This window comes from Pseudorca crassidens, chromosome 20 (genome assembly GCF_039906515.1).
Source record: "Pseudorca crassidens isolate mPseCra1 chromosome 20, mPseCra1.hap1, whole genome shotgun sequence".
NCBI classification, from domain to species: Eukaryota; Metazoa; Chordata; class Mammalia; order Artiodactyla; family Delphinidae; genus Pseudorca; species Pseudorca crassidens.
Genome location: NC_090315.1, coordinates 48,721,383 through 48,734,438, shown reverse-complemented (window position 1 = coordinate 48,734,438; position 13,056 = coordinate 48,721,383). Strand labels below are relative to the sequence as shown.

The 13,056-nt window shown below is 40.7% G+C and overlaps 1 protein-coding gene across 1 annotated transcript in view; it reads right to left on the bottom strand.

The window, feature by feature from the left end:
* Positions 1 to 13,056, bottom strand: part of HYDIN (HYDIN axonemal central pair apparatus protein) — a 433,808-nt gene that overhangs the window by 304,030 nt on the left and 116,722 nt on the right. Inside the window, exons 7-8 of the mRNA XM_067720656.1 lie at positions 9,634 to 9,833; positions 806 to 930 (exon numbers count right to left, since the gene is read on the bottom strand). Coding sequence (XP_067576757.1) covers positions 806 to 930; positions 9,634 to 9,833 — 325 coding nt within the window. The remainder of the gene's footprint in view (positions 1 to 805; positions 931 to 9,633; positions 9,834 to 13,056) is intronic.

Below are 13,056 nucleotides of genomic sequence, written 5' to 3'. Positions count from 1 at the left end.
CATCCACAAAGTCAGCAACTCTGAACTATGACCTAGGTATCATTTGTTGCTTTTTCCCTGACTGTGCACTTCTGTTTTCTCCCTACAGTGACCTTCTGATGCAGACAATCTGGATCAATCAACACAAATGGGTAAAAAAGAAGTGAGAAGGAAATGAGAAAAATCATGAAATAATAAATAGTAGTAATAAATATTAATTTGAAAACCAACTTCAGAGACTCGCGTAATGTACATGCAGTCTACATGACCATAGATTAAATATTTGCAAAAACAATAAGTGAATTTTCATTACTATCCTGGGTGGGGCCTTCAAGAAAATGCTAGCAGCAATAGACAAAGTCCTAGATTTAAGTAAGACATTTGTATATTCTAAGGATTAAAGTAACCGGATCTTACATCCAGTTAGAGGACACACACGAGAACATTCTGAACTCGGGTCTGTATTTTTTAAATGTTAGACTAATGCAGCAGTAACTGGAAAACCCATGTGTTATTACGTTACCTTCAAGTTTCCATCTACATATAAATAACCTCAACCTACCAGTGTAACTTCTGGGTATGGGTTTCTTCCGTTCCTTCTGAGCCCTATATTTCTCAGGCTTTCAAGCACAGGAGAAACTGGTAGGTGGGATTTATACGTGGCTCAGCATCATTTCTGCTGGAGGCGTTCAGTCTTTAGTTCTTTACCTTGTGGGTCTTAGCTTACTCTAACGCAGCCAAAATAACCATTTCCTGTTTTGCCTCATCATGTTTTCCATCTGACCTTTCTTAAAATGTAGAACTTTTAACAAAGAATAACACATACCTGTGTCGTAACACACAATAAGTTTTTCGCTGTGATTGCCCACGGTTTGTGGCTCAAAATCCACTTCCAGTTGCATGGACTCTCCTACATTAAGGGTTCCAATAGATGGCTCTACAGAGAAGGGCCTGCAACACACGTGGAGACACATCATCAGAACACATTCCTATATGTACACATATAGCTGATTCACTTCCTTGTACAGCAGAAACTAATGCAACACTGTAAAGCAATTATACTCCAATAAAAAAAAAAAAGAACACATTCCCGACTAGTGTGAGGGGAAAGGGGAGAGGAGACATGAGTTCCAGTTCTGCAGACAACACAGACCCGACACCACAATTCAGTGATTCATAAGGATACCTTCCCGTTAATGTGAAAGAACTTTAGTATTAATGTTAAAATAACAGTAATAGAACAACAAATGTAAGAAAAACTTAAATGATGCATAATATTCTTGTTTGTATCCTTGCCATTTAGCCTTTCTTTTAACATTCACTGAGTGATTCCGGTAAAGGACAGACTTATAACATGTACGTAAATACTGTAATTTGCAAAAGAACAGTACCTTCAAAGGGATAAAAATCAAGTTTTGCGAGAGTTCAGCGAAGAGAGGGTTTTATGACGGAAAAACATACCAGAGTCTCAAAAGTAAAGTGATCACACAATCACACAAGGATAAGGTGAGGGCAGTCTAACAAGGGGTCTTTTTAAAAGGGGGGAAGGGGTGTAGGGAAACTACAAGAGATGATGCAATTGCCCAGGGTTGTTAACAGTAGAACTGTTACCACCTCTAGGCCCAAAGAGCCAAGGAGAAGGAGTGGTTTTGAAACCCACCAGAGTCCTAAGAGAAGGCTGCCTTATGAGGCTCAAAGGGCTTTAGTTAAGAGAGACAGTCAGCCCAGGAGACCTCACACATAGGACACTAGGGGGAAAAGTGCCTTGACCTCACATCCTTTGCCTGATTGCCTGCTGGGACTCCCACTGGCTGAACCCAACCAGAAGCCAACGGCATGGGGAGCCTAACGACCTCTGCCATATAGGTTAGCCTCCTGGGTGAGAGTAAGCTGGAGAAGGGTGGAGAGCATTTGGAAAGGCAAACTGGGGACATCTGTGTCTTGAAAATAGAATTTGGGCATGCAGACCTTATGGGGAGGTAGGGTGGATCTGCGAACAGGAAACAGTTGACTTTAATTGTCCTGGAAAGGAAGAGTAAGAGAGAAGCTGGATCTGATCATGAAGTACCTTAAATAACTTACAGAGCTCTTCCTTCTAAACAGGAAACCCAGCCCTTTTAATTATTTTCATGGTCCATTTCACTTCTTTAAATTGCCAGTTTTTCAAAATAATGTGTTGGACAATGTATCTGGCAGGCTAAGCTGTTTCTGATTATTTACTTCTATCGCAACTGTTTTTAGTCTTCAGTCCTTAAACCTTCCCTTAGATAATGAACTTAATTTCAGAAAACCTAACCTTTCTTCTATGAGGGTACGGAGCTTACAGCATGGGTAGCACTTGGTGGTACCTGAGATTATCACTGCAGGACCTCGAGTGCTTCCTACCACAGGCACTTGTTTATTTTCTCTGGTGCCCTCTATTTGGATTGCCCTCTCCTTTCACTACTTTCCCATTCCTTTGTCTGTCCTTTTCCCATACCTTCAGCACCGAACCTCCAATGAACTCCAGGCACTGTTGTAGGGGCACCAAGAGGTAGTAGTTACTAGCCTGGAGCCAACTGAATAAGTTCAAAACCCAGATCAGCCATGAGCTTGGGTAAGTCACTGAACATTCAGTTTCCTCAACTGTAAAATGAGGATAAAGACAGCACCCATTTCACAGGGTTGTAGTGAGAATTAAAGGAGTTGATACAGGTAAAAGCGTAGAATAATGTCTGGCATGTAGGAAATGCTAAACAAATGTTTATTATTATTTTTGTTATTGCTGTTGTTATCTCCCTCGTTGGCAGCCGGAGGATGATCTTGGGTATTCAGGTTTTTATCATCCTCCTCTCAATCCTTCACACTGCTCTAGAGACATTGTAAAAAATCACACACAGGATATAACACATCAATCTCTTGTTCAAACACCTTCAGTGGCCCCCATAACTTATGTAATAAAGTTCAAAGTCCTCGACATTTGAGGTCCCACACAATCTACTCCCAACTAGTTTTGGCCTTCTCATTAAACAGATACATCTGTCCAAATACATTATACACCTGTCACATTCTATGTCAGACTGGGGTGGGACGGAATGGGAGGGCTTTAGTCTCTACACCCATAACCTTCCCCAGCACTGCACCTACTCTTCCTTCCAACCAGACAGTGCCCCCTACATAGTTCCAGAACTGCTTGGGTCAGATAGGAACATTCACCGTTTCCATGTCATACTCCTTCCAAAGTCACCCATCATAGCCTAGACTCAAAGTTACCTTTTAAATAGAATCTTTCCTGATTCTCTCTCTTATTAATAATGTCTCCTTCCTCTCAGAGGCCATAATTTTATTTTTACTTCTTACATTAGCTCACCTTGTACAATAATAAGTTTTCATGCCTGTCTCTCCCAATAGCTAGAGACTCTTGAGATGAAAGGAAAGAGAAAGCAAACAAAATTTCATTAGCACATACTCTATGCTGGGTACTACAGTAGGCATTTTACATATGTCAATTCTTTTAATCCTCACAAAATCTTGAGAAAGTAGGTCTTGTTATTTGCATTTTAGATACGAGAAAGCAGATGCTCTAAAAGGGCAGGCAACTGGCCCAAAGCTACCCAACTAGGTAGTGGTAGAGCAGGGATGGAAGCCTGCCTTCAAGTTTTTTTCTCTCTCCCCAAACCATCCCTAAATGTGGAAGCCACCTGGTTAGATTCATCTTTGTGTCTCTCACTACCCCATGCATAGCTCTTTACTCATAGGAGCCTCTCAAAAGAGGTTGTTAAATTGAATTATAATCAACTTTTAAAGGGAAATTAAAAATATCTCTAATCTTTATTTAATCTTTATAACAACGTGGCGGAACAGAAAAGGAGCAGACTTTTGGTATCACAAGAATCTCTGCTTGATGGGAGATGAAGGTGAGTCTCAGCGTCTTTAAAGTTCTTTCCTTCCTTATGGCCTCAGGAAGAATCTGAAGAATTGAGAACTGGCCTCAGTTTCCTGGCTTTGGGAACAACATTGTAACATTCTCTTCTACCTCCGCTTCCCCAGTTTCTAATATTTTTCTCCCTACACTGTGCTTTCATTTTTTTCCCCAAACATTTCTTAGTAGCAAAATAACAGTTTTGAAATGAATTGGATAGTATTACATTACAGAACGTAAGCTGATTTTCTATGGACAAAGGGACTCTTCTTAGGACCTCCAGAAATCCTAATTCCATACAGTGGTAACAGATTCTTCCCTTTTGTGCTAATTGTTGGGTTTATATTACACTAAACTTCTTCAGTGGTTAGAAAATCACCTGGGATAGCCATATGCTACTTAGAGCCGCCTAAGCTTTCTCTATAAGTCAGACATTAATTGGATAGAGTGTGTTAAGTTCTGGTGCTTAAACATTGTCTATAATTTGATTTTGTATTCATTTTACTAGAGGCAGACAGGCTGAAAAGGCTAGAGAATACCAAGTACCAGAAAATGATCTTACAGAGAGGTAAAAGGTGCTGTTCCTCCAGGGTATAAAGCTGCCTCTGTCTACCAGAATGTCTGGTTTCGATATCACATCCTCATTAATACCGAATACTTGATTAGGGAGGGAACTCGGGTTTGTGTAAAATCATGAGCCACAAGAAAGATTTTGAGTTTTTGTTCAATCCACTATGAACTGCTCTTAAGAACTAAAACTATTCCATTCAAATGATTCAATATTTTAGCAGAAGACTAAATACTGGTTCTATTATATTAAACATTGAATATAAAATTAGTATTTTTCCTTCAGATAATCTTTCTTATTAACTGATTCCTAAACTGAGATTTTAGATTTTGAAAGTGCTCCTTAATTCTTTCTATTTCACCTTCCAAAATTAATCCTACTTTAATAGTCAAAGTTATTCTGGTACCTACTCGAGTTTTAGGTCAAATCTGTAATAAAGGTGAAGAGTAATTGTTTATGTTCTCTGTATACTTTATAGCACATTGAGGCTCCTTTTATTAGTGTAAAAAAACACTATGCCTCTTTTATAGTACTTGGAGCATGATTTTTTATTTTAAATTATTGTAGAGGTTTATAGTTGTAGCTCTGCTGTTGTGATATATTGTTGGTTAGGCAACCTATAAACATTTATTAAGCACTTATTTATTCTAGACACTTTGCTAGATGCTGGGGACATACAAATGAAAAGAGATACAATCCTTGCATTTGAGATCATATTCTGATGGGAGCAACAGACACATAAAGTTTTATTTTTTATAATTTATATGAACCTGACCACTTATAAACTTCACCATTAATTAAATCATTATTTCAATGAAAAGAATATGATTTGTTTTTTAAACAATTTCCTGTGAGATATTATTTCTAACTGTATAATGCCTATAAAAGCAGCAAGACCAAGAGTATAGACCCTATGTTTTTGACTCCAAATTCTCAAACTACATATACTGCTCCACTCTGTCTATTGACAATCATGTTGTCAATGAAAGAGTGGTCCTCAGCCCTGTCTGGGCAACACAATCACCTGTGCACTTTTCAGAATGGATAGTCATCAGGGAATCCCCCCAGACATTCTGATTCAATAAAATGTGACCGCAAATTCAACTGCATTCTTTCTCATTGTAGTCGTTAGGGTTTTCAGTTGCAAACAATAGAAACCAATTCTGGCCAACTTAGACAGAAAAGGGATTTATTGGAAGGATTTGACGTAGCTCACAGAATTGACATCATGGTTGGAATACATGCATTTTGTTGAAAGAACCATTTTGTGCATAAAAGTACCATTTTGTGCAGAGTCTAAACAGGAAAACAAAAATAAACAGGAAATTTAATTGAAAGACTTGGTTACACAGAAGATGAAAGCTATGAAAAGCCCAACTTAAGATGGTGAGATAGCTCAGGGATTGGTAATAGCAGTAAGCCATTTCCACCACTGGGCTGGAAACCAAAGGAGAGGAGGAAGTATTAGCAGATCCTGGGGACCTGGCAGAAGTTGGAACCATAGCAGGTCTGTCTGACAGGAGCTAGAACCACAGAGGAGATACAGCTGCTTGCTGGGGACTCTACTGAAGTTAGACAGGGAGGAAGAGAAATACTCTGACTTCTTCCTACTCTCCAACCTCCTTCTAGTGCCCCCCACTGGTCAAACCCAGGTGGAATCCAGCAGGTCGTGGAGGCTAGAGGGGCTAACACAGCCCAACATAGATACTGAGCAAAGCCTGGGAAGGGCAAGGAATGGATCTTGAGGTAAACAAGGCCAGAACTGGCCCATGTTTGTTTTAATCCAAGTTTTGCTACTAACTTACTGGGGGAACTTGGCTAAGTCATTTACCTTCTCAGACCTTACTTCTTTCATCTGTAAAATGGGAATGTTGGACTAGAGTTTCTAATGTCATTATGATTGCTGGCTAGTCCTTGAGTTAGCTCACCATTTTACCTTAGAAGTGTTTCTACATTAGGAAAAGATGATTCACATTCACAGTTACATGGATATAAAAGTTTTAGATCTTTTCCCGCAATTTCACACTATTAAATCTGTGATTTTGTTTCACTTTACATGAATGTATTGCCAATTATGTGTAGTTTTTAAGATTCAGCCAAACAGTTCAGGAAGATGTGCTGCCTGTGCTTGTTTTTCCACCTTAGGTGGACTCTCTTTTTCATTGGAACAATACCAATGTCACAGGAAGTTTTTAATGTGTATTATGGATGGTGGTTATTAAAGTTCTTTTTTTTTTTTTTTAACCAAAAGAGATTGGTTCTTTCTAAGTCATGGTGAGCCAGTTGAACAACTTGCTTTCTTCCCTTCAATCAAAATATGAGTCTCACCACGAAATGACAAAAGAAGCCTTTATAAGCACTTTGACAATGTCAGGAGACACTGATTTTCAAAAGAATTTTTCCTTTGCCTCTAACGGTTGATTTATCTAAAGTGGGTCAGAGTCCTGCTTCCACCCAGGATGTAGAGAGCTGAAAAGAGTGTTTCTTTTACCCTAACAACAACAACAACAACCAAAAAAAAACAGATAAACAACAAAATCACGATTTTTCTCAAACCCATTAGAGAGCTGAGATTGCAGGGCAAACAAAAATGGACAATCCCCTGCCCCTAAAGAAGACAAGACATGTGCAGAGTATTTCACCTGTGGCAGACAGAACATTCCTACAAGCAGAAGAAATGGTGAGAGAGGATGGAGAAAAGAAATATTTGAAGAAATAATGGCTGATGTTTTCCAAAAATAATGACAGATCCAAGAAGCTCAGAGAACTTCATGCAGAATTGAAACGAAAACCAAATAAAAGCAAAATAAGATCCTTAAACCAAAAAACAACCAAAAACAAAATCCACATCTAGACACATCACATTCAAACTGCTAAAAACCAAATATAAAGACAAAATCTTGAGGCAGCCCAAGAAAAAGACATAATTACCTACAGAAGAACAAAGCTAGGAATTACAGCAGAATTCTCATTAGAAAAATGTAAGCCAAAAGACAATGAAGTGACATCTTTAAAGTACTAAAAAAAAATGTATATAAAACTGCCATTTCACAATTCTATACTGTAGAGAAAAAATCTTTCAAAAAATGAAGGCAAAATACTTTTTTTCAAGTAGACAAAAACTGAGATAATATCCACTAGATCTGTGCTACAGGAAATATTAAAGTAGTTTTTCAGCCAGGAAAAAATGATACCAAACAGAAACTTGAATCTACATGAAATGGTTTAGAGCTAGTGATGCTCCTGGGACACATGTAAGAATAAACACATTTTCCCTCCTGAGGGATGTGCCTCAACCCACATTATGGCATCCCTGCTACCTACAATATGGCAGACCAAGTAACCCGAAAACTCTTCCACCAGAAAATACCTAGAAAGTCTGGATAAAATATAACTTACATAAATGTGTAGCTGAGCATGCAAAAAAAAAAGAGGCAAATCCACAGGATTCAAAAACAAGAGGAAATAAGAACCAGAGCAGTAAGCCACTGAGCCCTTGAAGCCTGGGTTTTAACAGCCCTGCTAATAGCAGCAGGATACAAGGTCTTGGGATGGTTAAGTCAGGGGAATGGTAACAAAATCCCCATATAAACCTGGGAAACTTCAAAGGTTACCAAAACATTCTCCCATTAGCACAAGGAAAGATGTCTATCGTGGTCTTGAATGAGGGAAACAAGGATTCTCTAGGGAATTCATACTTTGGACATGTGTATTCTACCAGTTTAGGGTTTAGATATGCATGATCAGTCCAGGAACCCGTAAGCCGAGAAATTACCAGAGAGGCATGTAGTCTAATATATGTAGTAGAGTCCATGTAGTCTAATCTTTGGGAACCAGGCAGAAGTAAATGCTAATCCTTACTGGAGAGATGTGTCCTTAAACTAGAGATTGTCCTTAAACTAGCGAAGGATTCCACAGGTAAAGCCCTTATGAAAATGACCCAGCTCAATACCTGCCTTATTTTTAAAAAGTCATAGAAAAAGAACTTGACCTTCTGTCTCCCGTGTTCCCAACCTGGCCATTCTTGTTATGGCCCTGCTAATCAGCCAGCATCTTCACGTAACAACCATAACAACCATTCTTCCCCATCTTATAAGAGAGATCATTGAGGGCAAGGATTGTCCCATAATATTTACATTGTCCCATAATGTCTACTGCACTATAGCTACACCATAAATTATCAGATTAAAATCAAACAGCTTCACTTACTAGCTATGTGCTCTTGAGCAAGTTATACAACCTCTCTATTGCTCAGCTTTCTCATCTTCAAAGCAGGCTGAGTTCTTCTCATATCTCATCACTTCAAACTCTTCTTCTGCCTCCTTCTATTTTTAAAGATGTTTGTGATTACACCTGGCCCACCCAGATCATCCAGGATAATCTGCCCATTTTTAAGGTCAGCTGATTAGCAACCTTAATGACATCTACAGCCCTAGTCCCCTCTGTCACGTGACACTACACATTTCCAGGTTCTGGGGATTAGGACATGCACATATTTGAGGAGCCATTATTCTGCCCACCACACTGGCAGTAGGTCATTTAAAGAAACAATAAAAGAAGAAACACTCACTATACAGTACTTGCTATATACCAGCAGTTTATGTTTATTAATTCATCTATTCCTCACAACAACCCCATAAGGTGGCTACTTTGCCCCGTTTTTCAGATAAGAAAATTGTGGGTGGCCTGTAAAGCTGGACAAGGCAAAGAAATGGATCCTCCCATCAAGCCTCCAGAAAAGAACACAGCCCTGCCCACACTGGGAGTTTAGCCCAGTGACGATTCTGATCTACTGAAAGGTCAGGTAATAGATTCGTGTTGTTTCAAGCCATGAAGTTTGCGGTAATTTATTACAATAGGAGTAGAAAACTAATACAGCCAGTTATAAAAGTCTCAGTCACAACAAATATGTTTATTAATATATTCCCATGAGCCATTCGCTATGCTAAATAGAAAGGCTCTTATCCAGCATTTCAGAAAACCACCCGTACCCAAACAGGTAACCTTGAATTTTGGGTTCCTCGTGGGATGAAGAAGTAGTCTGCCCCACATCATTGAGGTCTCCCATCCTTGCAAGTGAAGACTGTAATAAGCAGTTGCATCTTGACTGCTATTCTAGGAGACTACATGTGCTGACTAGACTTAGTTATAATCAATCAAAAACAAAAGCTGAAGGAATGCGTACCTATGAGTTTTGAGGTGAAACACAGCATCTTTGTTGCCAATGTTTCGCACCAGCAGAATCTTCTGAGTGCTGTATTTAACAGGGCAAGCAGAAAAATTCAGCTTGTCAGGAAAATCTAGGATGGCTCGTGCACCTCTAGCTTTGATGGGCACAATAAACTTTTCTCTTTCAGTGACACAGGTCAACATATGGGCATAGTCCTACAAGAGAAGGGTACAATCATTACTTGTGGAAACACCAACATGACCAAGATAACTGCAAGAAATATGGCTGTATGCCAAGCATCTTGCAAAACAACTTAATATATATATATATTCTATGAAACCTTCTCAAGACAATTATGGATGCACCTTCAATGAGATATTCTTTTCTAAGAAAAAGAACAGTTCAAGTATTAAAACCTACAAGCCAATAGAGAAGCTTATGCTTCTTGTGTTTCCTGGATATTAGGGAGGTGGGATGTGGGACAGTTGAGGCTCATTCTTCTTTAGATCAGAGGAGGTTCACACCAGTAACTTCACGTCCTCCTTCTAAACCCTACCTACTTATCCTTCAAGCCATGTGTTAGACTGATAGCTCCGAATAATGGTCTCTCTATGACCACACTCTTTGAAATATGACTGTGCAGCTTCTCCATCATGAGTGGAGTCTATTTCTTTACCCTGTGCTTTGACCACTGGAATGTGGCAGACGTTATGCTATGCCAGTTCCAAGCTAAGGCCTCAAGAAGCTTTGGGCATTTCCATTCTTGCTCTTGAAACTCTGCCATGTAAACAAGCCTGGTCTAGCCTACGGCAGGATGGGAGCCCAGATGTCCCATGCTAGACCAGCCTACTGCCCCAGATATGTGAGAGAGCCCAGCCAAGTTAAGCAGAGTTGCCTACCCAACTCATGGGTGGGCCCAGCCAAGATTAGCTAAACCACAGTCTGGTGAGCCATAATATCCATAACTGAATTTGGGAGTGGTCTGTCGTTATACAACAATCGCTAACCTATTCAAAGCCCATTGTAAACCTCACCTCTTGGGCAAAGCCATTACTGACCATTCCAAATAAAAATGCTGAGGCCCTAGGCATCCATCGTCCCCAATCTTGAGTCTAAATGCAACAGAAATGCTGAATTAAGTCACCCTTTATCTCCTCTCATAAGATAGGAAAATGGAAATCTCATCCTCAATGCAACGAAGAAAAAGTTAAAAGTAAACCATCACCAACAAGCAAACCTAAATGTGAAAGGAAAGCATTAACAGTCTCCTCAAGAATAGGCTCAGGGGGCTTCCCTGGTGGCTCAGTGGTTAAGAATCCGCCTGCCAATGCAGGGGACACAGGTTCAAGCCCTGGCCCAGGAAGATCCCACATGCCACGGAGCAACTAAGCCCGTGCGCCACAACTACTGAGCCCGTGAGCCACAACTACTGAGCCCACATGCCACAACTACTGAAGCCCACGCGCCTAAAGCCCATGCTCCGCAACAAGAGAAGCCACGACAATGAGAAGCCCGCGCACCGCCACAAAGAGTAGCCCCCGCTCCCCACAAGTAGGGAAAGCCTGCATGCAGCAACGAAGACCCAATGCAGCCAAAAATAAATAAAATAAAATAAAATAAAAAAGAACAGGCTCAGAAGTCACTGTGAAAGGAATTTGCTATCTAAACCAGGTTCATTTTCCTTCATTTTAAGTTTCCCCATCATTTTAGTGTGTGTTTTGGCTGCAAGGCAATCTTTATAAGTATAAAGGCCTCTTGGAACTTAAGTTTCCTTTTGGTAATCATGCAGTAAATGGTTTTCAGTGGTGGAGGTTTAAAACCTCTCTTTGGACTTTAGGCACAGAGCAGGAATGGGAATGTCTGACATACTGACTGACATTTAGACCTGGCCATGCACTCAATTTCACGAAACCCACAGGACAAGTAGAAACCAGTGGTATCCCCAATTCGTTTATTCATACAACCATGTTTATTAAGTGTCCAGGTGCCAGGCACTGAGCTGGGTCTGGGTATGCAACTGAGTAGTAAACGCAGACGTGGATCACTTCAAGCTTACATAGTGACGGAAGAGACAGTGAGCAGGTAAATAAAGCATATCTAATGTACAATGTAATACATACACAAATATATTAAATAAATATAAAGAGAAAATAGCCAGGAATGTTCCCACGACAGAGCTTTACACCTGCAGTCTCTCTGCCTCCCTGAACTCCAAACTCATACCCAGCAGCCAGATCAACATCTCACTGGATACAAACTTACCATGGCCCAAAGCGAAGCTGCTGACTAACGCCACTGCCTGCAACTGTGCATAAAGATACCCTACCCAGGGAAGGAACGGGGCCTGAAATCCAGTCCACTCTGCTGGCTCCAACTGAAATGGCCTAGAGGGGCAGCCTTTTTCTCATGCCCACAAAAGCTCCACAATGCCAACTGAGGTCCTGCTCATGACCTTCCTTCCACCCTAAATCTGTCCCCTCACTGCCTCTCCATCTTGGTACATGAATCTCCATCCTTCCACTGGCCTGGATTTAATATCCTGGCATGAGGCATCCTTGATCACTCTGTTTCTCAATTTCTTAGTAAATCTCGTAGGACTGACCTCCAAAATATATCCAGACCACAAACATGTCTCACTACTTCCACCCTGCCACCCTGACCCTAGCCACTCCAATCTTTCCTGGGCTAACTGGACTCTATTTCAACCCTTGCTCCCTAAAGTCTATTTCCACACAAGGGCCAGAGGGATCCAGTTAAAATATAAGTCAGCTCAGGAGGCTCCTCCATTCAAAATCTCCCAAGCAGAGAGCTGGGGGGCTCTGAGTGCTAGGGTCTGGCACCCCTGTCATTTCTCTGGCCACACCCCCCCTCCCCCACTTGCGTCTGTGCTCCAGCTACAGGTTTCCTTGCTGTCTCTTGAGTATTCTAGAGATGCTCTCCCTTCAGAGCCTTCAAACTCGATGTTCGTTCCATCCAGAACATGCTTTCCTGTAATTATTCACATTGCTTACTCCCTCACTTCCTTCAGGACTTTGCACAATGTCCATTTTCTCCCTGAGGCCTCCCCTGATTGTCCTATTGTAAACTTAACTCTCCCTCTCCTGTCCCATCACTCCCTAGCCTTTCGTTTGCTTTAGTTTTCCCAAAGCCATCTAATATATTATATATGTTACCTATTTATTGAGTCTATTGTATGCCTCCCCCCATATCTCCATGTCAACAGGGATTCTGCCCATCGTACTGACTTCACATATCCAGCTCCTAGAACAGGGCGTGGTACTTAGTAAACATTCAAAAAATATTTGCTGAAGACAGGCAAATGAGTACTATAATGCTGAGTGAAGAGAAATAAAGCATAAGGGAATAAAGAGTGAGTGGGGGGGCTTCCCTGGTGGGGCAGTGGTTGAGAGTCCGCCTGCCAATGCAGGGGACACGGGT